We start from the raw sequence: 26,519 nt of genomic DNA on the forward strand, positions 1-26,519 counted from the left end.
TTTGCTCCCATTGGCTGAGCCTTATTTGTGCTTCAGGATGTGTCTTTTGCTCCGATCATATGGCAAAGCCAGAAATTGTAAAAGTATGGGTATTATAATCTTTGGAGCAAACTCATATCCATCCATCTCTTCAGTCAGCTGTCCCTCACTATTGATAATTCCTGTGTCCTGGTATATAGAAACGAATCATTCACTAAAGGACATCAGCCTAGAGCTGTGCTGACCGGTGTGGTATCCACTAGCTATATGGGGCTATTTAATTAAAATGAAATAAAATTAAAAGTTCAGTTCCTCAGTCACCATAGCCACCTTTCAAACACTCATTACTCACCTGTGGCTAATGGCTACTGTATTGGTCAGTGAAGATAAGGAACATTTCCATCATCATGGAAAAATTTTATGGACAGAGCTCATATAAAGACAGATGTGTGTATATAATAAAGATGTACCATGATACCCGGTATCACAGAGGCATGTGAAATAGTCTCTGAGTCTGGAGGATAAGGTGTCAAGCTCAGCCTGGAGGTAGAGGGTTGGGAAGAGGGTCTTAAGCAAGGAAAAGAAGGGCTTTATTCGATATAAAAAGGAGTGCATGAGAAGGCATTAGACGGAGATTGGCCATAGTAGCAGGAAGAACATGGTGAATTTAGGGCATCACAAATAATTGTTTGTTGCTGAAGGGTAGGCTGTATCAGCAAGAGTGGAGGCAGGAGGAGCAGCCAAAGACCAGACTAGAAAGGCTATTTGTTCATCAAGTATTTATAGGTTACCCTCTATGAGTCTGCTGGCTGTGGTGAATGAAATCCACAAAGTCCTTGCTGTCATGGTGTGTGTGTAAAAATTGGTGATAAGTGCTATAAAAACAGTGTAAATTAGAGCAGTCGTTCTCAAACTTTGGTACAGTACTATCATCTGGGAAGCTTTTGAAAATCATGATGCCCAGGTTTCACCTCCACGCCAATTAAATCAATATCTGGAGATAGAAGTCAGGCATCCGTATTTTTAAAAGATTCATAGGCAATTCCCACGAATCGTAAAGGTTGGGAACCACTGGGCTAGAGAGAAAATATCGCCCCCCCCACGCCCCCTGAGTGGGAATGTGCTTAGCATATTCAGGTATCAGGAAGCTGCAGGAGTGGAAAATGATTATTACACAGGACTCTTGTCGGCCATTGTAAGGACTTCGGCTTGTATTCTGATGTTAGCTGTGGTCTCTTCTTGTCCAGTTTCTTGAGCTGGAATGTAGCAGATGGAGCTGCTATCACTCAGGATCAAAATCCTTAAATCCCGATAGTACTCTGTTTTCTCTTCTTTTCCTTTTTTATTTTTATTTATTTATTTTTTTAAAAAAATAAATTTATTTATTTATTTTTTTAAAAAAAATAAATTTATTTATTTATTTATGGCTGCATTGGGTCTTCGTTGCTGCTCACAGGCTTTCTCTAGTTGAGGCGAGTGGGGGCTACTCTTCATTGTGGTGCACGGGCTTCTCATTGCGGTGGCTTCTCTTGTTGCGGAGCACGGGCTATAGGCGCACAGGCTTCAGTAGTTGTGGCACATGGGCTCAGTAGTTGTGGCTCGTGGGCTCTAGAGCGCAGGCTCAGTAGTTGTGGCGCACGGGCTTAGTTGCTCCGCGGCATGTGGGATCTTCCCGGACCAGGGATCGAACCTGTGTCCCCTGCATTGGCAGGTGGATTCTTGACCACTGTGCCATCAGGGAAGTCCTCGGCATTGACTTTTAAAGGGAGAGCTGATGAGATCTGCTGGAGGGCTGCAGTCATGGGGTGGGAGAGAAAGAGGACTTGAGAATGACTCCATAGTCTGAGAAACTGAATAAGCTGAACTGCTGTTACCTCGATGGGATAGTCTATGGAAGGGGCAGGTGGCGGGTGGCAGTCGTATCAGGAACTTAGTTCTGGGCATGCGGAGACACTTATGGGACATCAAAAAGATGTCAAGCAGGCAGTCTGATATATATGAATGTAGATTTCAGGGGAGGAGTCCAAGCTTGGGAGGATGACATAGACGGCTTGACAAAGGTCTCGGACCCCTCATGCTCCTATGTAGGCAAAGGTTTTCCGCAGTAGGGGCAGAATTTGAAAGTTGCTTCAACACCTTTGCCACAGTCTGGACAGGAGATCATGCTTTATGGGGTCACGGTCTGGTCCTCAGGCTCACTGGGCTGGAAACTCCATCTTAACTGTGTCCTTCTCAGTTGCCCTGCGAAAACTTCCGCTTGGGCGGAAGGCGCTGCGCGCGCATCCTCTCCCTCGCGGGAGGACTCTCTTTTCTTTTTTTAAAATGTTATTTATTTATTTTTGTGTGCGTCGGGTCTTCATTGCTGCGCGCGGGCTTTCTCTAGTTGCGGCGAGCGGGGGCTACTCTTCGTTGCGGTGCGCAGGCTTCTCATTGCAGTGGGTTCTCTTGTTGCGGAGCACAGGCTGTAGGCACACGGGCTTCAGTAGTTGCAGCACGTGGGCTCAGTAGTTGTGGCTCGTGGGCCCTAGAGCACAGGCTCAGTAGTTGTGGTGCACGGGCATGTGGGATCTTCCTGGACCAGGGCTTGAACCTGTGTCCCCTGCATTGGCAGGCGGATTCTTAACCACTGCGCCACCAGGGAAGCCCAGTACTCTCTTTTCGTTTGAATACTTTTGGGTTTTGCCAAATTATCCTCCAGAAAGAGAAATATTTAAATTCTCATAAATAGTGGTGAGTGTGCTATTTCCCTTCAGCATTAGTATTAGTACTGTACTGTTTTTCTTGTGAGTTTTTTCTGTGTATTACCTGGATAATCTATCTTACTACTATCAAATCTATATATTTTATTTATTTTTTAAAATGTATTTTTGGCTGCATTGGGTCTTTGTTGCTGCACGCGGGCTTTCTCTAGTTGTAGCGAGCGGGGGCTACTCTTCGTTGCAGTGCATGGGCTTCTCATTGTAGTGGCTTCTCTTGTTGCAGAGCACAGGCTCTAGGCGCGCGGGCTTCAGTAGTTGTGGCTTGTGGGCTCTAGAGTGCAGGCCCAGTAATTGTGGCGCACGGGCTTAGTTGCTCCGCGGCATGTGGGATCTTCCCGGACCAGGGCTCGAACCTGTGTCTCCTGCATTGGCAGGCGGATTCTTAACCACTGTGCCACCAGGGAAGCCCCTCAAATCTATATATTTTAATAGATTCTTCAACAGTCTCTTACTGAATATGTATTATGTACCAGACACTATGCTAGGCTGTTTAAAAGTATTATTGAAAGAAAATAAGATAAGAATATCCAAATTATCTCTAGAAATGAAATCAGTGTTTCACTTAGTTTGAGTAAGATTTCTGTGTGATTCTAAAGACTTCTGCTTGGTTCTGGGCCACTGCTGGTCTCTGTAAATTGAGTTACTTAGAACTAGAACCATTGGGAGTTAGGGACAAGGGATCATGATTGATTGAGCGTGGAATGATGGTTTTCTTTGTCTTCCCTCTTTTCTCTGTCTCTATTGCCAATGGATGATTGCAGCAGCTTCTTAACTGGTCTCCTGGCCTGTAAACATTTTACTCCGCGCTCCCCCACACCAACCAAAAAAAAAAAAAAAAACAACTAAAATTTCTAAACAGTTGTCAGAATGCCCTTTTAAAAATGGAGGTTTGCTCATGTCACTTCCCTGCTCAAAACCCTTCAGTGGCTTTGATTAAGATCAGACTCTTTAACAAGGACGTCTACAACTTGGCCCAGCCTATTTCTTTAGCCTCCCTCTTGCAGAATCACTCACCTGGCCATGCCAGTCTACAACGTGCTACTCTTGGGACCATCGCACATGCTGTCCCCTATGCTTATGACACACAGGCATGACATGACTCTTTACCTCTTTTCCTCTGAGATCTCTGATGCTCCTGCTGTGGAAATACACAGCATCCCATCCTTCGCCAATCATGGTACTTTATAATTGTGTCAACCACAGAGGAGGCATTATCTCTGCCTTGTTCATAGTTCATGCACAGTGTCATGTCCCTAGAAGATGGCAAGTAAGTTTTTGTTGAATGAATACATGAATGGGTGGACACAGTGTGAAAAGGACCTCACCATCATCAGCGCTCTGTTGATCCATTCATTTAAAAGATGGTTTGAGCTTGTGTATGTGCCTTTGGAAAACTATTTTCTGGTGCCCAACTCTTCACCAAGTGGGAGCTTCAGCCCTGTCCTCTTCTCTCCCACTTTGTGCAGTTGCAAAGGTGTCCCAGCGCCCCCATTTTTTTGGGTGGATGGGCATGAGAGTTCCCAGGCTCTGAGAGAGATGAGTCAGAAAGAAGAGTCATTCAGAAAGTAACTCAGTCAGAGCAACAGTGTCGCCCTTTGGCTGAACTTTCTCTCTTTCCCTGTATACCTTGAGATGCTAAGCTGGTGGCACTTCTGAGCTGTAGATTGTCAGACCACACAGCACAGGGATTCATAAGCCTTAGTCTGACACTTTCCCTTGATTAGGGATGTTTTGGGAAAAGTCCTGGGGCCCTCTGGCCTAAGTGAAATATTGATTCGGCTTGGGTGTGTTGTGTTTCCACCCCATAGTGGCTTCCAAGGTGGAAACCTTGAGAGCCCCATTTATATTTCTCTGTAGCCTTTGGGGCGTTTGAGTTCAAAAGCTTTGAGAGCAGCAGTCTTTTGGCATTTGGTGTATTTTGTGCTAACATAGAATAGGATGGTGTTTGCCCAGAAGCTGGTAAGAAAGATTAGATTTAGTTAGAACTGTTCATTTGTGGGCTTTTAGAATTGGAAGGAACACTCTGGATTGGTGATTCCCCTGAGGTGATAGGTGGGAGGGTAGGTGTCAGAACATCCAGAGAGGTGGGGCTTGCTATTAAACAGCCTATGAGAATCATTGCTGTTTCCAGTATGTGTGTGGTAGCCCTGAAGTGTTATGCAGGTACAAACATTTTTTTGAGACCCCAGTGTTATAGATGAGATTAGGGATCAGCAAACTTTTTCTGTAAAGGGCCAGATAGTATTTTAGGCTTTTGGGCATACTCTCAGCTACAGCTGCTCAGCTCTGCCTTTGTAGGGGGAAAGCAGCCACAGACAATATGAAACAAACAAGTGTGGCTGTGTTTCAATAGAACTCTATTTGTGGACCCTGACATTTAAATTTCATATAGTTTTCATGCGTCATGAAAAATTCCTTCAATTTTTTTCAACTGTTAAAAAATATAAGAGCCATTCTTAGCTCATGGGCCATACTAAAAAACGCTTCGGCCATAATTTGCTGACGCGTGATCTAGCCCAGGGATTCCCAAATCTAGCTGTCTTTCAGAATTAACCTGGAGACCTTTTAAAGATGCTGATTCGCAGTCCCCTTCTCCCCTCCCTGAGGATTCTGATTCTGAAGGACTGGGGAATCTATATTTTTTACAGACGCTCTTCTTGTGATGCGTACACACTCAGGGTTATAGAATCACTGATATTGATCTCACCCTGCCTTCTTGTTTTGTAGTTGAAAAACAGCCTTAGAAAGTTGACATGATTTGTTGATAGTTATATAGCAAATAAATGGCATAACCAAAATTTGAACCCAGGTCTTGAACCCAGATCAGTGGTCTTTGTTCATACTATTCCGTACTACTTCCTCCCCCACAGTAAACAAATGAGCGATAAATACAGAGTAGTCACAAATTCGTGGTTCTTTCTTTTCTTTAGACCTAGTGCCAGTTTTCCTCCTGAGAGCCAGCCCGGTACTCTAAGCTCAGCTGTCCCTCTGCTTGCTGGCTGGGTTTTCCGGAGCTGACTGCTGATTTGACATTTAGCCCAATTTCCCTCCAGTTTGCTGGCTTTAAGTAGGAGAGATAATGAAGTAATAGCAAGTAAATTGCTTTAATGTAAGACTTTGTTGAGGCAGCACTAAGCTGCAGTGTGAGAGTGAGAGCTGTTGTTTCAAGGGGTGCATTGGTTTTAAGAGGCACGTTTTACACTTGAATTCACATGGCTCAGATCCAGCCATCTAAGTAGGACAGCTCTACATGGAACTTGGGCTTAATTAGAGCTAATTGAGCTGTCATCCTGCCCAGAACAGTTCAGGGGTGAAGAAACTGAAGGTGAAGAGTAATCACCATACCTGCTCTACCTCAGCCTCAGTGTGGCTCTTTGGGATTCGAAGATGGATTTTTGTGATTTGCTGTCTCCCTACAAGGCATTTGAGTCTTGCTACTTGACTTGCCTATACATTTTTATTTATCTATATCCTGGAAAGAGGAATACTGAAAGTTCTAATGAGCAGTTTTTATTCCTGCTATATGATTATTATACTGCTGACTTACCGGTAGGCTTCCACGTTTTGTGTGCCGTGCCCTCCTTCCTCACTTTCTCTATCATCTCCTTAGATCTCCCTGCCACAGACTTTTCCTGGCTGAGGGATAGTGACAGTAAGGGAAGCACAGTGCCTCCTGGCACCTTCATAGTCAGAAGGCCTTGTCTTAGGTTTTGGAACATAAATGGGGAGTTGGCAAGTTGGTATGTTATTTATCTTTTATTCTTGGGCTACAAGTTCTTTGGCTTTGGGGACCCTGTCTTGTTGGTCTGCTCTTGATTGTGCCTGTCAGGGGAGCACAGGGATGAAGGTGGGCAGCTTCACCTCTGTGCTCACATTCTTTTCCACCTGTGATCTCAGTGCTTTAGGGAGATGATAACTGGGCTTTGATGGCAGGCTCTGAAAGTCCTGGACATTTTCTAACAGGTACCATTGAAATTTGGTCTTCACCTATGTTGTCTCATATCTAAGGGGATAGAGCCCCCCCTTTTAAAACACAACAAGGTTTTGTTTTGTTTTGTTTTTGAGTACTTGGTATATAAAAGTAGAGACATCCCAGATGAATAAATTAGAGAATGATAGTTTATGTTCCCCAAAACACTTTAAAGACGCATGCTGGAATTCCTCTTAATACTGAGGAATTCCTCTTAATTCCTCCTACTGTCCTTAAGATGATTCACTTTTCAGAAATTCAGTTTTCCACACAACTTTTTAGAAGCAGGAACAACTATTAAGAATTAAAATTGGGCATATTTCAGAATCCTCTCCTCTGGTGATGTCTTGCTGCCTCTGAGGAGCTTCTTTCTCCTTCCTTGCTACACAGTTCATAAAGCACTTAGGCAGTTCTGAGTGGTAATAACCGGGGCTTGCATAAGACATTTATTCCTCAAAATGCTTTAATTTGTATTACTTCGTTTTATCCTTTCAGCTCTGAGTTAGGTACCGTCAGTGGTAGAAATTCCATTTTACAGTTGAGGAACAACCCAAACCACTTTACTCATAACCCCATAGTTAATGGAAGGACAGACTTTGTTGTGAGTGTCCAGAGACCTACCCATCCAACTGTTGCCATTAGTGTCTCTTTGGGTCCTTGCTTTTAGATGGTACAAAAGGCTCAAGAGTCCATTGTGAGTTGGTTATGGACTTAAACCAGAGAGCCAGGAGCCCTTTAATAATTCTAACACTGTCTCTTAGGGCTACACCCAAGAAGCATTTTTAGTTTCTGGTGAACAGTATGTAATTGCACGAGGAAGATCTGGAGACAGATAGTCTCACCATACGCGAAAAAACAGTTCTTTCTCTACCTGAGTGAGACCATCTGAGTGTATTGTTAAGAATCAAAAAGCTCCAAACAGGGGCTTCCCTGGTGGCGCAGTGGTTGAGAATCTGCCTGCCAATGCAGGGGACACGGGTTCGAGCCCTGGTCTGGGAAGATCCCACATGCCGCGGAGCAACTGGGCCCGTGAGCCACAATTACTGAGCCTGCGCATCTGGAGCCTGTGCTCCGCAACAAGAGAGGCCGCGATAGTGAGAGGCCCGCGCACTGCGATGAAGAGTGGCCCCCGCTTGCCACAACTAGAGAAAGCCCTCGCACAGAAACGAAGACCCAACACAGCCATAAATAAAATAAATAAATAAAATTTAAAAAAAAAAGAAAAAAGAAAATGCTCTCTATTTCACTTACAAAATTAATTTTAAAAAAAAGCTCCAAACATGAAGCCAATCCATGGTGACGTGTTGGAGAGGGAGGAAGCTCAGACTAAGACCTTCCTTTTGTGGACTTGGTATCAGTTAAGTTTTCCAAAAGCTCTGCCTCAGCACTTGCTGACTTCATGTTATTAATTTACGATGGTGCTTAGTCCCATTTTGACCAACGTGTAACAAATCTACTTCCTCAGTATAACATGCTTTACCACTCTCTAGAATGTATCTACATTTTAGCTCCTTTCCTACTCAAAATGTTGGTGACAGATAGAGAGAAACTATATTTAGGGTAACAGGTACTTTCAGACTAAAAATAAAGCAGTGGTTCTCATTAACCAAGGTCAGAGAGAATGTGTGTATAGTTTGACAAAGTATGCTAAGATTCTCTTCACTATCACTAATTGAAAAACAATGCATTGAAATCCACTTTCTACTAGATATAGTTAAAATATGATAATGGCAGGTATGAAGTCAGGTAATTAAGTAGGCTTCATCTACTACCCTAGGAGAAGGATCTTTGGGAAGTATAGCTAGAACTCCAGCATTAAAAAACCTCATGGTGGGGCTTCCCTGGAGGCGCAGTGGTTGAGAATCTGCCTGCCAATGCAGGGGACACGGGTTCGAGCCCTGGTCTGGGAAGATTCCACATGCCGCGGAGCAACTAGGCCCGTGAGCCACAACTACTGAGCCTGCGCGTCTGGAGCCTGTGCTCCGCAACAAGAGAGGCTGCGGTAGTGAGAGGCCCGCGCACCGCGATGAGGAGTGGCCCCCGCTTGCCGCAACTGGAGAAAGCCCTCGCACAGAGACGAAGACCCAACACAGCCAAAAATAAATAAATAAAATAAAGAATTATTAAAAAAAAAAAAAAAAAAGTAAAGAAAAACCTCATGGTGCACTCATTTTGTTCCAGGAAGTATTGTGGGTTACACACTATGTTTCCTACCTAACGGGTAAGGAAAACTTAAAGGTAAAACTGAACTGCTCTTTTTAGTTGCTCTTATTCCCTCATTGGCCCTTCATGAATAAGCTCACCTGTTCTCTTCCTGAGATAGATGGCAGTTTAAGGGGAGGAGAACTGTTTTGGAATCGGAAGACCTGGGTTCAAGTTCTGTCATTCACTGGTTTAAGTTGCTTGAATTTCTGAGCTATCTTGCGGCTTGGGGGATAGTAATTGGCTTGAACGAGATGGGTTAATATCGTTCTGTTTCTACCAAAGTATCCTGTATGTATAAATATAGCTAGTTATGAATGAGTTAACCAGTTTATGATTGGCAGCTGGAAAAAGGGACAGTTGAGTTAAAACAAGAATAGAGAGAGAATATATATTTTTACCTTTTTATTTTGAAATAATTTTATACCCATAGAAAAGTTGCAAGAATAATACAGAGAACTCCTGTAGATCCTTCACCCGGATTCTCCAGTTGTTAACATTTTACCACTCACTCAACCATTCATTGGGAGAGAATGTTCAGCTGACACTTGAGTGTTTACAAATGCCGAGCATGTGCTTTTAGTTGCCTTATCTCATGCACCAGTCCCTGAATGTATAGGTACTGTTATCTACACTGCGTAGAAAGAAAAACTTTGGGAGGTTAGATCAGTTGCCTGAGACCCCACAGCAGGTAAGTGGCAGAGGTTTGAGGGGTAAGTTTTTCACCACCTTCCTTTGCATTCTAGCCCAGGCCTTGCCACTAACAGTGGCGGAGCCCTCGGCCATTTATTTTGTGGCAGGTCCTCATCTTTCCCTTCTGTTCATGGAACCCAGTGTCCCCTGCCCTGACTCACCTCACTGTAGAGACAGGTTATGTTCCATGAAGTATCCTTTTTAACTACAGAAATCAGAGTTTGGTCTAGTATTGCTGATTAAATGTAATTTGTTTAAGCAAATATAAAGACTGAAGATTGTTTGCAGTTTGTGGTTGAAGTCATTGGGGAGGCGAGAATGCCCTCCTTTCCTCACACCCAGCTTCCTTGTGAAATTGGTGGAACTGCCACAATTTGATTGTTTTTCTGTTTTGCAAGGGTATAAACCAGAAGAGTATTTTCCTCTTGGGCAGAGCATCCAGGGTGCTGGACTGTTCCTTGCCCTAACCATCACCTTGAGATCAAAATTCTTGATCCCTCTTCCCTGTCTGGCTACAGGGAAGCCTGAGCATATTGCTTCCAGGAGACCAGGGAAGATGACAGGGTTTGGTCTTTAGATTATTTCCACTTTCTTTGGAGCTGAATTTTTTTCCCTGCCTTGTTTTGCTTAGAGGAATATCTCCCCTAAATTTTGATAGAAGTAGATTTTCTAGAACCTTGAACTGAGATTGAAAATTTGGTAGCTTATGGCTGTGAGCCAGATGTGGCTGGCAAACGTGTGCTTTTGGCTTGCCTAATGTTTAAATTTTTTTTCTTTAGTAGCCAACATTTAAAAGCCAGAGGATTTCACATAACCCCAGCTTTCAGTTTTTCTTTCAAAGAAAAGAAAAAAAAAATGGAACGGTTTGAACTTTTATTTTAAAAGCTGGAGAAGTACAATTTGATAAGCTAGTTAGTGGTGGATTACCTTACCCTTGGTTACCAAAGAAGAGTTCTGTTTTTTGGGTAGGTAGAAAAACAGCTCGTAAGAAAGAGAAGGGACTTATCCAAGATCATCATCATCCCTGTCCTGTACTTGTCAGTGTTTCATTTCCGTCATTATGGGGACAGAGTGACTTCTAGATGGCAGAGGGTGACAGCCATCTACCCAGCTTTGTTGGGATTCAGTGCTTCGCTCCCTGCACTCAGACACTACTGCCAGCAGGGGGTGCTGTCCGTTCACCGAGCCTGCTGTCATCTTGGCTCAGCTGAGCAGCAGCTGTTGGGCATGGGCCCTGGGTCTGTGTGAGAGCTTGGGCATGTTCATTTGGTTCCCATCCCTAGTGCCCACCCCTTAGACCCTGGCCAGGTTATTGTGTCACTAGGGACTCTGTTCAGTAACAGGAAACTGGGGAAAGTTTAATTGTTTTCTCCTCTCTTTTTTTCCCATGCAGCTGAACAAAAGGTTCATCCTCAGTTTTCTCCATGCCCATGGGAAGCTGTTTACCCGGATTGGGTAAGTGTGCAGGATGTTTATTTTATTTTCCTACATTACAAGTCATTTTGGAATTTAATATTGTTAGCAACTAGACTGTGTTTGTAACTGAGGGCACAGGGTGTGAATTCTTAGGGGCCTCCACCTTCTCTCCTCTTCCCTTCACTCACTCTCCTACTGTGCTCATGAAGTTTGGGAAATATTACTCTCCATCCCTCTGGCTCCCCTTTCCCTACCTTTACTAAAGCCCCCTTTTAACCACAATCTTTTCCCAGCCCCCACCCCTAATCCCTCTGGGTTTCTCTTTCCTCTGCCTTCCGGCTCAGCCCCTAGTGAGCTCCGCAGGGAAGTCATGCTTAGTCCCTGGGTGCAGCTGCCAGGGGTCCTCCTTGGGGGAAAATACTATCCACTAATTTTCCCTTAAAGAGAAGGGAAAATTAGTGGACAGTAATTTCTTTCCTCCAACATTTTCTCTTCCTTCGAACCATACCCCTTCCTCCTGTGCTCAGTTTCCTGCACCATATTGCTGACCTCAGTAAATGCTAAGACTTCTCTATGGTTTCACCATTCACCACGGATTTCCATATAAATCTCAGGGAAGGTGGTGTGGGTGAGACCCTGTTACTTAATCCATTAAGTCTCTGGGAAGAGATCAGGTTTTGAGTATCCCTTTGGTGGATCTGAGTTTCTCCTCACTGTGTAAAGCTGGTGCCCCTGTGCTGAGTGCCTCGTTATTCCAGGAGAGGAACGGGTGGCAGTGCCCTCAGGTCGTCTCTGCATTTTGATATTTTCTGAGTTGGAGGTTTTATTGTGAACTACCCTTTGGGGTGATTTGCTTTGGATTATAGTTCCCCCAGTTGTTGTCAGTGTTTGCCTTTCACTTTCTTTTTTTTTTTAAGATTTTAATTAATTTATTTTTTTGGCTGTGTTGGGTCTTTGTTGCTGCGTGCGGGCTTTCTCTAGCTGTGGTCAGCGGGAGCTACTCTTTGTTGCAGTGCGCGGGCTTCTCATTGCAGTGGCTTCTCTTGTTGCAAAGCACGGGCTCTAGGCATGCGGGTTTCAGTAGTTGTGGCACGTGGGCTCAGTAATCGTGGCTTGCAGGCTCTAGAGTGCAGGCTCAATAGTTGTGGCGCATGGGCTTAGTTGCTCCGCGGCATGTGGGATCTTCCCGGACCAGGGATCGAACCCATGTACCCTGTATTGGCAGGCAGATTCTTAACCATTGCGCCACCAGGGAAGCCCCTCCCTTTCACTTTCTGTCATAACCTTGTAAGTGTATCTGTAATGCTCTAGAAGGTTTCCTTAGTGGGAGAAGCTGAAAAGCTTTGTCCTGCTTGAAGAAACACTGTTTGTGGATGGTGAACTAGAAACTGTGCCTTTTACATATTCATTTGTCATCAGCCTGGGCAAGAGTGACAGGGATGGCTATAGTCTTGATTTTGAAATGACTTGGGAAACTTGGAGTAGTGCCAATAGATGCATCTCTACTAGCAGAAATAAGTGTGAAGTGATTTACTCAGCAAAGTAAACTAGGTGCATCAGTAGCAACCCCTCACCCCACCCCTATGTCAGCTCTACTCTGGCAGGAGTTTTTGCTTAAGACTGTTGTATCCCTAGTGCCTGGCATGTAGTAGGTGCTCAGTAAATATTTGTTGTAGGAGTAAGTGATTTATTACAAGAAGTGGGTAGATTGTGAAAGAGTGGAGAGAAGGATCTAGTATTCTATGGGTCATAGTAGGCCAGTCAGTAGTGAGTAATGTAAAGTTGCAGTTTCAGGGTGGGTGCAGTTTCAGGATTATTATCTTATAATAATAAGATATTATTTCATAAAATAGCACATCATATCAGAAATACCACTGTACTGCACTTAAAGTAGGTGCTATGGTTCCTTATCTCTTTATTTCTTTTAAAATTCTCATTTAAAATATCTTTTTTTCCTTTACTACCTTTCTAGTCAGTATTTTCTCCTTTTTTCCTTTTCCTGTGTTTGTTCTTTAACTTTTTATGTACCCCATGTTTGCTCTAAGTCAGGATTTCTCAACCTCTGTACTGTTAATATTTTGAACCTTATAGTTCTTTGTCGTAGGGGCTGTCCTGTGTAGGATGTTTAACAGCATCCCAGGCTTCTACCCACTACATGCCAGTAGCATTCCTTCTCCTCACCCCCAGTTATGACAATTAAAAATGTCTCTAGACATTGCCAAATGTTCCCCACAGTGCAAAATTGCTCCTGGTTGAGAACCACTGCCCTAGGTATTTCTTAGCTCTGTTAGAGACTCTTGGGACTAAAAATGTTATAGATCTTGGTCCAAAGTATACTAATGTTTAGGAGATATATATATATATATACACACATACATATATATATATATTTTTTTAAATCAGGTTAAGCATTAGTTAGAACCTTATTTTTTCCCCTTTTTAAAACTCTCATATTTAGATATTTTGAAGGAAGTTTGAGAAAGGATCACAATAATGATTAAAAAGCTAGAAATTGATTTCTGAGAGGACAAATTAATCTTTAAAAAAATAAGGTAAAAAAAGTTTTATTTAGAGACAGCTGTTGGGGGTACCCTAACTGTGTTTAAATATTAGGGTCATAACCAAATAGTTTTGATTTCTGTTGGATGACAGCAAGAGAAAAATAGGCTTATGTTGCAGCTGGAGAGGTTTGGGTTAGGTGTAAGAAGATTTCACAGAGGGAAGATGTTCAGGAATTTTCTTCTTTGGAAGCCTTTGCAAGCGAATAGATTATCTCATTTGTCAGAGGTGGTTTGCTGTGGTCCAGATTATTTTTCAAGATCTCTTCCATTCCTGCATATAACATATTCTGTTGGCAAAAAGATAAGGCCGGTCTAGTTGCACCTTCATGAACAGTGAGTCGTAGTAGTGTTCACATGAGGAAAATGTATGTAAATTCTAGTCACCCCAGCCCCTCGGTGAGTATTCCTCTTGTGCTCTCCTAGAGGTAAAAAGAGAACTGAACCCCATATTTATTCTGGAAGGCAGAAACAGCAATAATTTTTCTATTGGAAAAAAAAAAAGTATAGAAGTCTGTAAGACTAGAAAAGCAATGAGCCCGAGCCACACACAACAACATGGACTGCTGCCTAATTACCAAGAAGATGTGAAATGTGGGAGGCGTTGAAAACGAATTAAGAGTGAGGAGATTGTAATGGGGAGCAGCTGAAGACACATCCACTGTCCCGCCTGCCTGCTGAGAAAAGCCCCCCGTGGCTCTCCCAGTCTTCGTCTTGTCCCTGCCCCGCGTTCTCCGTTGCATCCGTGTACGCTTGAGGGCCTAATGTGTGCAACGCTAGTCTCCTTCCTCTCAGCAACCAGCGAAAAAGAGGTGCGGAGTGTTAGATGGAATCAAGTGCCAAAAAGAGTTTGTTTTTCTCCGCTGACTAGTTCTAAGACCTCGAGAGGGAACAAGTCAGAGCCTCTGTGGGCTCTGGTTTCCTTATCAGTAGTTTAAATAGATGATCTCCAAGGTCTGTTCCAGTCCTTATGTTCTGTAGCACTATGATTTTTTTCCCCTTCATTGTTACCCTGTCATACGGCTTAGTTGTTTTGTTTTGTTTTTTGCTACTGGTTCGCTCCTATCTTGTTCAGTTTTTAAAAATTAAGACATTAAGAAAAGTTAGGGAGCCTGATTCTTTTCTGCAGAGAATGTTGTCTGGCCCAGCTGTGTTCCCCAGCATCTGAGAGGTTGGGTCCTGCCCCGTTAGTCACTGTCTGAGTCACTCCCGGGTCTAGGTCCCAGTATTGTCTGAAAGACTGGTTTCTTAAAACTGCCATTCAAATGAGACAAGGTATCTCTAGAGATCACTTCAGAAAGCAGTCACTTCAGCCAGCGAAACTCGTATCCTGAAAGTGATTGTACCTTCTGCAGCTTTAAAGGATAGGGCCGGAATCCTCTCAGGCTCAGGAAGGAGAATAGGTCAGGGGTGCCGTGTGGCTCCTGACAGACACTGGCTTTCCCCGGGAGAGGCAGATCAGACCTGTGCTCAGACTCCTCTGAGAGAGGTCGGGAAGCCGGCAGCCTGCAGACTTTTGATTTGTGACAAACAGAATAATTTTGCTTCCCATTATAGCCTAGGTTGAAGTTACCACTTTAGTTTTTACTTGCTTGCCGAGTCATGCTATTTGCACAGCTTCAAGATCTCTTGGAATTCAAAGGCTTATGTTTATTTTGGACTCTGAATTGTTAAAAATATAATGTTTGTGTCTTGATTTTTTTAAAATTATAAATGTATTATATACAAAAGCCAGAAGTATTCATTGTAGGGGAAATCTTTTTACTATATACAATGCTTATTGTAAAATATTTAGAAAACCCAGCAAAAAGAAGAAATAAAAAATTATCCTTATTCTCACTATCCAGAGATAACTATCTACCACTAACACTTGGTGTATATTTTATCTTCTTTTCTATACGTCACACACACACATTTTCTTATTTATTTTTTACAAATATGTATAAAAAGGGATCGCGTTATACTACTTTAAAACTGTCCTCATTTAATATATGTTGAACTTTCTCCCATGTGATTAAAAAATCTAATACAGCTTTTAAAAAATAGAATTCAGTTGTATGGATGTGCCTTTTTAATCATCGGTTGTTGGGCGTTTTAGGATGCTTCCAATTTTTGGCTGTTATAAATTGCCATTTTTTAATGCTTTCTCTCTTCCTCTGCTGCTACTACTGCTGCTGCTTCTTGCCTAAAACTTTTACGGTTATTACATAAGTAATATATAAAATCTCCTTATAAAAGTATAACATTCTTTTCTAAAATTTCTTTCAACTCTCCCCAACCCCTGTGCCTTCCAAAGAGATAATGCTGGACATCAGGTTATGTATTCTTCCAGGCCTTTTTACTGTATTTACATACTTACATATGTAGCCATAAAAACCATAATTTTATTTTGTGGGTTTTTTCCTAAACAAATTGTATACTGTCATTATCTCAGTTTTAGTATAATTTTCATTCTGCAATATGGGGTGGAGCGAAGAGAAAGAAATAAAACTACTTACAGGTAACTCGAGGCCAAAAACAGACATCATTTTGGTTACGAAATTGGGCACCAGAAATGCTGTTATTGAGCTCCGAGGAAGAATCTTTTATCTGTGTGTCCTTCAGTTGTTGCCTAACAAAGCTGATTTTTGTCTGAGAATGCCATCTTTCCTCATATCTCAGAATTGAAGTTACTCTAACTTATGCATTTGATTTTTTTTTTCTTTTGTTTTAATCATGTTGAACTAGTTGAAAGGCGAACGGGGGATTTTTTTTTTTAAACTTTCAAAAAAAAAGAAGATGTGGACATTTGGCCTGGTGCTCGTTTGAGACTTCATTCTGACCTAGGGAGTGTTAATGGATCTGTTTCAATTCCCATCCAGGGAAGAGGCTTCCTCAGACACAGCCTCGAAGCAAGACTGTCCCACGTGACACTTCTGTCATGTCGTTCTGTGCTGGCTCTCTACCGCCTTTCAACACGGAGACACATGGCTCTGAAACTTGCCCAGTGTGGCTGCTTTTCAAGCAGAGTGAACTCTGCTATTCTCGTAACGAGAAGTGCTAGTCCCCCTCCCCATCTCCACCAGAAAGAGTGCTGCACAGTGTCAAGATTTAAAATGAAACCTTTGTTATAGCCCACGGGGAAAAATGGATCCAATCCAGCCTCAAACATATCGCTCTCTGCCATTCCAAACTGACCAAGAGTTTTAATGGTTCTGAAATTTTTTAGAGGGGGGAAAAAAAAGAGTGTGTTTCGGTTGTTTTGTTGTTGTTGTTGGGTGGTGGCAGTGGCACTTGAAATGGCATGTGGGGGGGAAGAAAGCAAATGCCTGGCATGTTTTGTGCCAATGAAAATGAGGACAGCTCAGCAGAGAAGGGCACTGGAGTATAAACTGTAACTGACCCATAACTGTGGCATGACTTCTGGGTACTAGGAGGTCAGTCATAGGAGTTGCCTCCAAGGGCAAGGAATGAAGATTGCCAGGAGGCCAGAAAGCTCTGGAGTTTTCTGACCTGAGGAAGGTACTACTCAGCGGGGAAAGAGCCAAGGTTCAGGTGAAAGTAGAAGCACCTTTCCCAGGACTTGAAACTGTTTTGTATCTTTTGAGGAGGATTCCCTTCCCTGTGGCTTTCCAGAAGCTATTTATTAATCCAGGCTGGAGCTCTCCCTCACCCCACCCCACAGTGTATCACAAGCAGTTTGTTTGTTTTTGGGTGTGGGGGGGGTGTTGAGGATGGATAAAAGATACTCTGCTGACCACGAATTGTTCGGCATGGCCCTAAGGCCCGTGTGCCTGGTTTCTCTCTCTAGCACCAAGTTCAAATTTGCTTTTTATTTCTGAGGACTTCAGCTGTGGTTTGTTCCTGTTGCCAGAGGAGCTCCAGGCATGCACCACTGTTTGTGGCCACTTTTGGCAGGCAGTGGTTTGAATGACCTCTCTTTAGGAGCCCTGGGTCACTGGCTAGATTTCTACCTCCCTACATTACAGGCTCTTCCTGTATTGGGAGTGGCAGTTGGCCAGGGCATTATATTTCCACTGGCCTGAAAACATACAGACCCTGATGAGCAGAGGCTTGTGAGAGGGAGGAGGACAGCAACACAGGAAAGACCGAAACAGATCATCAGGGCCCTAGGTCGAGGGATTCGTCCAGGGGAGATTTGGGATCCTTAGGTGGAGCGATTAGTGTGAGAGTCCCTAAGTAGACGGCAGCAGAACTGCGTCTGGTTTTCTGAAGTAAAGCTTTGAGTGAGGAATCTTTAGATTCACGTACCTCTTCATAGAATATGGTTTTCATACCAGAGAGTTTGGGGAATATGCCGGTCTTAGAGCTTAAAGGAAATTTGTTCACTATTTAGAAAAACTGATTGTTTCAGAGAGAAACTTTGATTTCAACTTGAATCCAGTTATTGCCAGAGGTTAGGAAATAGCATACCAAAGCATGAAAACTCATGGCGATTTATCCAAAAATTGAGTTATTTCCATCTCTAAACTCTGAACTTCTTTCTCTTAAATTTGTTCACAACCTTAGGGTACTAGGAAGGTTTGTGAAAGTAGCAAAGAAATGTCCTAGGCGTTAGCCGTCTGCTTTTCCCAGTTGGGGGGGAGGGGAGGGAGAGAGAGAGAGAGAGAGAGAGAGAATGAATGAGTGTGTGTGTGTGTGTGTGTGTGTGTTTGTACACCGAGTGCTCTTGGGGATGTGCCTCACTGATGGGCTGGCTGTATTTGTAGGATGGAGACATTCCCTTCAGTGGCTGAGAAGGTCCTCAAGGAGTTCCAGGTGTTGCTGCAGCATAGTCCCTCTCCTATTGGAAGTACCCGCATGCTGCAGCTTATGACCATCAACATGTTTGCTGTACACAACTCCCAATTGAAAGGTAAGGAATGTCCAGTTTCTTTATCCAGCCAGATGAAGATTAATCTAGCTTCTTTCCTATGCTACCATACCACTACACAGTCCCCCCAAAACACACACACACACACACACACACACACCCTTTTCCTCCTTTGCCTTTCAGATCTTTAATTTACTCTCTGAAATCTGTATGACTCTGTAGTGCTTGGGTGGGATGGTTGGAGGGAATCATGGGTATAGAGCTTAATTTGCAAACCCAGAGATGCTGTTGCACATCTGGCCATGCTAAAGGCAGCAGCAAGGCCTCTTGGAGGCTGTAGACCCAGAGCCTCTCCCAGGGGGGGGAGGCATTGCTGAAATGTTTCATTGCAGAGACCATACGCTTGGCAGGGATTGGGAATAGCTGTTTCTGGACTCATGTACCCTGTTTGTTCAATATGGAAAAGTCTAGTTCCCTATGGGATATCCCTTGTGGGAGTCTGCCAGGGAGTAAGAACAGAGAATCGATGAGCTTTGGTGACTCAAATCTGGAAGCACAAAAATCACCAGGCCCAGAATTTGGCAAATGTACTAGTGTGCATTCCGAAATGCTTTTCTGAACACTGGGGTTTTTTTAACATGAGGTGGGGGCTGGGGTAGGAGAAATGGGGGGTGGTGCTGATTGGCAGGATTTTTAAATGTTCTGACGACCAGGTCACAGTTGAAGGATGTTACCGGCTCCCTCCCCTCCCCTTCCCTTTCCTCCACCCCACTGAGGTATGGATGATGGGGTTTGACTTGATGGAAATCTGTAGCATGGAGGTGACATTATTTTGTGTGTTTGTTTGCAAAGGAGATTTGGTCCATGCTGCCAAAGAATCGTTTCAGAGCACTGGCAGAGAGTGTCTGGTCTCGGGGCTGGAAGCTTATCATCTGAAATGCCAAGAAGCGGGAATTGCCCTATGGAGAGTCCATTGTAAAACAGACCTGGTGTTTCTGGACAGAGGATCACTAGTTCTTTCATCGCACCTTTTCTTAGTGATTTCTCTCACTCCGAAGTTGATTTATTTCCCTTCCCATTTGTATTTAGGTTATGCTTCAGCCTGCTGCAGGGGGGTGTTCTCCCCTGATGAGTGGGTATGCTGTACTTTCCCTTGAAACTTGGCTCCTCCTGGGACTCTGCAAGGTCCTTTGCTAGTTTGCCTGGGTTTTCAATCACATCAGACTCCTAAAGGGTTTTCTGCTTTCACGCTGCCTGCTGCAGCATTTAGAATTCCCGGCAGAAGGTGAGATGCAAAGGCTTAGGTGCCATTTTGAACTTGGCTAAATATTCCCAAGAACAGTTCTGAGGAAGCATGCAGTCCTGAGGGGCAGTGGAGGTTTCCAGGAAGAAGGAAATAAAGTTTGTATAGTGTGGTGAGGCCGTCAGTCCAGAGGGGAGGGAGATTGATCCCTTCATCGTTACTCCACTGGTTGGGCTACCAAGTGGGAAGCTTACCGGACTCAGGGAATGGGGCCTCCCAAGGTGCCTTCCTCTTCACTTTCCTGCCTCCCTCTAACAACAGCAAGCTGCCTGTCACAGGGCTGCAGCCTCTGCCAAGGCACTGTTCCTGCATCGAGTGAGCTGGAGGTGGGGATGTAAAGACCCCGCAGCTCTTGCCTGTGGAGCATCTGTTGTCAGCAACTTCTGCTCCGTGGAAAGGAATACGTTGGCCCTTTCATAGGCCACCAGTGAGTCCTTTTCTTGGAGCTGTTGTACAGTAAAAGTTAAGAAAATATGGGTGAAAGGAAGGTGAGATGGTGAGAACAGAGAAAGAAGGAAGTAAGTGGTTCCCCTTTTGAGGCCAGGGTACTTTTTCTAGGACTCTTTTCCATGGTCGGTCATAATGAGGACCTGATAGCCAGGAAGGACATGTCGCAGCCTGTGCGTGAGACCCTACCACTGGTTCTGGCTTTGTCCTGACGCTCACCTCCCTGGGGCAGCTGGGGCCAAGAGGAGTATGAGCTGAGGTGGTCAGAAGCTCCCAGGGTGTTTCAGGGAAAACAGCCTGGGCCACAGGATATAACACTCAGCCAGGACAGAGCGCTCTGTGGACGTGCTGCCAAATCCCCGGTGTGCAGCTGAGGCGGCCGTCCAGACCCCACTGTGTGGGCTGCCATTGGGAGAGGGGTGAGCAGAGCACTCAGCAGAGCTGGCTGGTGGGAAGATGCGCTTTTCCATTTCCCAGCACATGAGTCATCTTCTCTGGGCCCCTGTGCTGTGCTTGCACGGACAGTGGCAAGAAGGGGGTGTTGTGGCTGAGCAGCAGCATCTGTGCCGGGGGTGGAGAGGGAAGGGGGTTGGGGAGAGGGTAAAGATTTAAATCCTTCACTAATCAGCAGCAGTTTGAATCACATTTTTATGAGTAAGGAAGTGATAAATCAGCCCTGAGTGTTCAGCCCCCAAGTCCCGTCAGCCGGTGCCCTTCTGAAGGCTTCTCTCCAGGCCAGTCTGCTTGCTGTCAGAGTCGCCACCCAGCCGCGGGACCCTGGCTGTCTGAAACCAGGAAGCAAGGGCCTGCTGCTGCCTGGCCCTCCCAGGTGCTTGGGGTCTGTGGTGATTTGGCAGTCACTGCAAGTTACAGAACATCTGGGCCATCATTTTTCTTTCCGTTCCTTCTTGGACGTGTCCTTCTGGGTGGGTGTTTGCATATGTCAGTTCCTGGACTCTGTGGAGAAGGAACGTTCCAGCCTGAAACAGCGGTGATCTGTGGCCCCCCAAGGCAGTCAGAATCCTCTCAATCTGTGCCTGACTCTTCCCCGTAGATGTGGTACTTAAGGAGGGCAACAGGGATGTCCTTACTAACAAGTACGTCCTTTGCTGATGCCTCTAATTCTTTTTTGTGTGTGTTTGATGCTACCCTTGTATAAGCCCTCTTTTCAAAATACCAATAGTCCAGGGTGGAAATGATACCGTTACTAACACTTTAGTGTGATTACTTTTCAAATGTGCTTTCCTTGGGGTCGAGAGACATAGAACTGTTTTAAAGCTTTGGACACCTCACAAGCCAAACGGAGGGGAAAAACTTAGATGATGGTGAATGACAGGCATCTTTCCCCTTTCCTAGGTTATAGTTTTTTCTGGAGCTCAGGGAGGCAGAGGTTGTGAGATTTGTCCCCCTTCCGATAAGGGAGAACGAGTTTTGCCACATCATTTAACCAACTAAACTTTCAGGTCTCAGCAGTGATCTTAAAACTCACAAGTTCAGGGCTATTGGTGGGGATACCTTTGTCTCCTCCCCTCATATGGGCCCTATGCAAAAAGCCTACTTCAGTGGGACTACAGAGGGTCTAGAATCCTAATACCTCCACTGAAGTGGTTGGGGACAGATAAATTTGAGGAGTGTTTGGGGCCCTTAGCATGGTGCCTGGTATTTCTTAGGCACTCAGTAAGTATTCATTGAATGCATGGATGAGGAAGGCCAGGTTCTGGGCAGGCCAGCCCTCATTGAACAGTGTGTTTCCTTCCTGGCCTTTGTCCAAAATTACCCTTTGGCGAGTGATGGGTGGTGGTGAGATAGGTGGTTCCCAGAGTGATGTCACAGTTGGTAATCTCTCTGAAGCATTCCTGAAGGGAGAAACGGGGCCTTCTCCACGTGCCTCAGCATTTAACACTTCAGTAGCCATCTGATTGGCTGATGTGGTGCTGGAGGGGGAATGGTTGATCTAAACCACAAGCACTATAAGAATTTTAATTTTTTAAAAAATTCTGTAATTTAAGGAAATAAAACTCTCGTTTCTTGAAGAGGAATAATTGAAGCAACATTTGTGGTAGGGCATCACTGAAACCCCATTGCATCCCCCATCTGTGCCCAATTTGCTCCAATCTGGCCCCCTTTTTTTTCCCCCTCTTTTTCTCTCCCCCTCTTGCGCTCTCTCTCTCTCTCTCTCTCTCTCTCTCGCTCTGTTTTTTAAAAAATATGTTTTATAATTCCTGGAATCAAAACCATCTCAGGCACACACTGTTTTATTTTACTGTATTATTGGATTATACTTCCTATAAATCACTGGATGTTATTCATTGGCCACCACTGGAATAACTTCCCTTTTCTGTGCCCTGGCCCCCTCTTTTCCCCCCCTTTTTCCCTCTCTTTTTCCTCCTCTTTTTCCTCCCCTACCAGTTCCTAGAGTAGGCCTCCACTGCAGCCTTGCAGAAAAGCCCTGGTGGCAGCAAGAGGGCACCCAAGAGACACTGCTTGTGTGCGCCGTTGGTGCTCCCTGTCCTTAGGGAACATTTAGGGCCTGGGATCGCGGCAGGGCTAGGCTGACATTCCTTTCTTTATCATTTATGCTTGCTTTTATGATTTGTTAGTAATCCTGAATTGCAGGAGGTGGTAAGAGGGAGTGCCACATGCATGCCTCCAGAGGGATAGAGAATCGCAGCTGTTGATATGGGACCGATAGAGCTTAACCCCAATGTGTGGGATGCTTGAGATGGGAACCACACACCTTCATGCTGTGGTTGTGTATGCAGGTTGACTCTGGTTGAGAAGTTCAATTCACAACCAAAATGTCTTTGTCTGTGGCATACAACCACCTTAGAGACCTTTAGTAAAGCAATTTGCTCCTCTGTGGCAATTCACTTCTGTCTGAGTCTCTTACCCAAGCAGAATATATGAAGTGCCTAATCCTCTGCTTGTCAGAACAGTTGTACAGGAAATCCACCTTTCATAAAGGGTTAGGCTTGAGTTTAGCTGTGTAAACCGCCCCTCTCCTTCCTCCTTGTCTATCTCTGGTGGTAGAAGCCCTTGGGCTCTTTCTCCTCAAGGATCTGTGTGGGTAGATTTCTACAGGTAATCAGCACTGCCTGACCTTCGTTTTCAGGACTGCTCAGTTTAGAGCAAATAAACGAAGAAACAGCCAGCTTGGCCAACAAATTATGTGAGAAATAGATTCAGAGGTCAGAAGAGGCTAGGCTTTAGGAGGCAGGCCGGGGGAGGATGCATCCCTCAGCCATGCCCTCTGTCCCTTTGGGGGAGATAGAACTATCAACAGGCTGCTTAGCACGGACTTCTTCCCTCCGCATTCCCTGGAAAAGAAGAAAAAATTAAGGAAGTGAGTTTGTCAAGGGATCTTCCTATCTTCCCTATTCTGAATTCCAGGGTCCTTGTTGTTTTCAGAATGAATCCATTACTTTAGGCTGAGGGAGGAGAAGCAATTGTGAAAAGCTAAAGAAATGAGAAAATTCGCTCATATCAATGAAATTAAGCCTCTTACCATGTCGGCTGATGCAATGATTTCTGGTTTTGCCCCGAGGTGACTGTGTGGTTTGCTGTCCGTGGCTGCTTTGCCTTGCAGCACAGCAGTGCGGTATCCGATCGTGGCCTGGTCAGTAACGTGGGCTAGAAACTTCATCTCTGTTGCCATTTTATAGCTTCTCAATTTGATTTTTTTTTCCCTCCTGGATGGACTTATTCTGAAAGGGAGACATATTAGGGGTTAGGGTTGATGCTGGCAGCAGGACTTCCAGCTCCCTTTTCTGAACTCTCTTTCAGCTTTTCCTGAGGAGTAAAATTCTAAATTTTACAGAGGGCGCGGGCCAGATGTGTGCTATTTGTTGAATACACAGGGGAAATGAGTGTGTTCTGGGGATGGGGGTTAGGGGGAGTAAGTTGTACTTTGGACCCTAACCAACTAAATGTTGATCTGGGGAAGAATTGTAGCTTTCAGAGGTAGTGGCCAGTAATGACAACAACAGAACAATGCTGTGATAATACCTGATGACATTTTATAGTTGCTACATATGTATTATCATTTGATTTCTCCCATCAGCCCTCTGAGACAGGTGGGACAGATATTTTGTGTCCTATTCCATAGGTGGTGAGAAATATATCAGAAAAGTTGAGTAACTTAAGCAAGGTTGCACAGCTAGTAATACACCTAGGTCTCAAGGGTCAAGCCTTCTGTATGAGAAGGCACACGAAAATTTCTTTGGACCTAACTGAGACAGCTAAACAAAGCAAGGAATCCCACCCTGTCTGCCCTTTCCCCCTGCAATCTGAGCAGCTGCTGTTCTTTGATGGAGAAAGTGATCCTTGAGTCTGATCTGAGAAGAGGAACAGAAGTAGAAGTGAGGGAGTTGAGGGAGTCAGAATTCTCCCAAGTTGCTTGAGGCTCAAGTGGAGCCACAGGTAATAAGCTGGCAGAAGGACATGGTTTGAGCAAATCAGGGTTGTCTGGGGTCCACGTTTACCACTGTCATAGGTGAGGGCACTCTCCCCTCACAATGGAAAGCATTTTTCATGATCAGTTGGTAAAAGAAGTGTTGGGTCTTTCTCTTGCTTGGGATATGTAGTGTCTCTTTAAAATAAGAAAGTACTTTTTAGGAACATTGTTTCTTATTTTCACCATCTTTTCTAGTATCCGCCTTGCTTTTTAAAAAGAGGTTTTTCACATGCCATTCTTAAATGAGACTGTGATTCTTTTTTTGGCCTGAAGGGAAGGTGGGTATGTCATTTATACTGAAAAGGGTATGAAAGTATAAAATATTTGAAAGAACAATAAAGTGAATGCACATACAGCCAGCACCCAGGTTAAGAAATAAAATATTGTCAGTACCTCAGAACTGTTCCCTGTGTTTTTCATCCTCATGGTAGTTCCCTCTCGCCCTTGCAGGAGCCATCATCCTGACTTGTGGAATTAATTCCTTAGCTTTTCTTTATAGTGTTGTCATCTAAGTATTGTATATACCTCTAAACAGAACATAGTTTGCTTTTGCTTGCATGTAAATGAAATCATGCTAATAATATTATTTATATTCTTTTCTCTCTGGCTTATTTTGTTCCAGGTAATGTTTGTGAATCTGTCCATGTCGATATGTGTAGTTTGTAGTTCATTCATTTTGCATTGCTACAGTATTACATTTTATTCATTTATTGCAGTTTATCCATTCTTCTGTTTGTGGACATTTGAGTTGTTTTCTCTTTGAGGCTATCATGAGCATTGAGTCCATTGACAGTTACGTGATACCATCCTATTTTTTAAAAATCAATTCTATTGAGGTCAAGTTTACATACACTAAAATGTACCCATTTTGAGTGTGCGTTTCAATGAGTTTGGCCAATTTATATACCCAGGTAACTAGTCACCATCACAGTCAAGATACAGAATGTTTCTATCATCCCAAGAAGTTCTCTTTGTGCCCATCCTAGTTGATCTCCATCCCTACCCTTGGCCCCAGGAAACCACTGATCACTTTCTGTCACCACACATTGGATGTGTCTTTTCTAGAGTTTCATATAAATAGAATCATACATTGTGTCCTCTTCTGTGTCTGGCTTCTTTTGCTCAGTGTAATGTTTCTGAGATTTATTCATGTTGTTATATGTATCAGTATTTCATTACTTTGTATTACTGAATAGTATTCTGTCTTACGGCTATACTACAGTTTTGTTTATCTAGTTACCTGTTGATGAACATTTGGGTTGTTTCTAGTTTTGGGCTACTATGAATAAAACTGCCATGAACATTTGTATGAATGTCTTTTTGTGAACATAGATTTTCATCCCTCTTGGGTAAATACCTAGGGGTGGATTTCCTGGGTCCTAAACGTATGTTTAACTTTATAAGAAACTGCTAAACTGTTTTCCAAAGTGGTTGAACCATTTTACGTTCCCTCCAGCAGTGTGTGAGAGAGTCCCAGTTTCTTTGCATCCTTGCCAACATTAGGTATTGTCTGTCTTTCTTACTTTAGCTATGTTAGTGGATGTGCAGAGCTATTCCGTTTTGGTTTTAATTTGTGTTTCCCTAATGACCAAGGATGATGACTTTTCATGTGCTTACTTACCATTTGTATATCTTCTTTGTGTCTATTTAAATATTTTTGCCCTTTTTTTTAAAAAATTTTTTCTAGTTTTATTTTATTTTATTTCAGACCACGCCATGCGGCTTGTGGGATCTTAGTTCCCTGAGCAGGGATCAAACCCCGGCCCCCTGCAGTGAAAGCACGGAATCTTAACCACTGGACTGCCAGGGAATTCCCTTGCCCATTTTTAAAACCAAGTTGTTTTTATTACTGAAAAAGTTTTAAGAGTTCTTTATATAATCTGAATATAAGCCCCTTATCAGATATATATTTTGCAAATATTTTCG

At 43.9% G+C, this 26,519-nt stretch overlaps 1 protein-coding gene across 2 annotated transcripts in view; it reads left to right on the top strand.

The window, feature by feature from the left end:
* SMG6 (SMG6 nonsense mediated mRNA decay factor) overlaps positions 1-26,519 on the top strand; it is a 239,737-nt gene that overhangs the window by 40,016 nt on the left and 173,202 nt on the right. Inside the window, exons 9-10 of one of the 2 annotated variants that reach the window (XM_061175743.1) lie at positions 10,997-11,058; positions 18,287-18,432. In XM_061175743.1, the coding sequence (XP_061031726.1) occupies positions 10,997-11,058; positions 18,287-18,432 (208 nt within the window). Of the gene's footprint in view, positions 1-10,996; positions 11,059-18,286; positions 18,433-21,016; positions 21,067-26,519 lie in introns of those variants that run through there. The other variant, XM_061175744.1, reaches the window with a different exon arrangement.

This window comes from Eubalaena glacialis, chromosome 19 (genome assembly GCF_028564815.1).
Source record: "Eubalaena glacialis isolate mEubGla1 chromosome 19, mEubGla1.1.hap2.+ XY, whole genome shotgun sequence".
Classification (NCBI taxonomy): Eukaryota; Metazoa; Chordata; class Mammalia; order Artiodactyla; family Balaenidae; genus Eubalaena; species Eubalaena glacialis.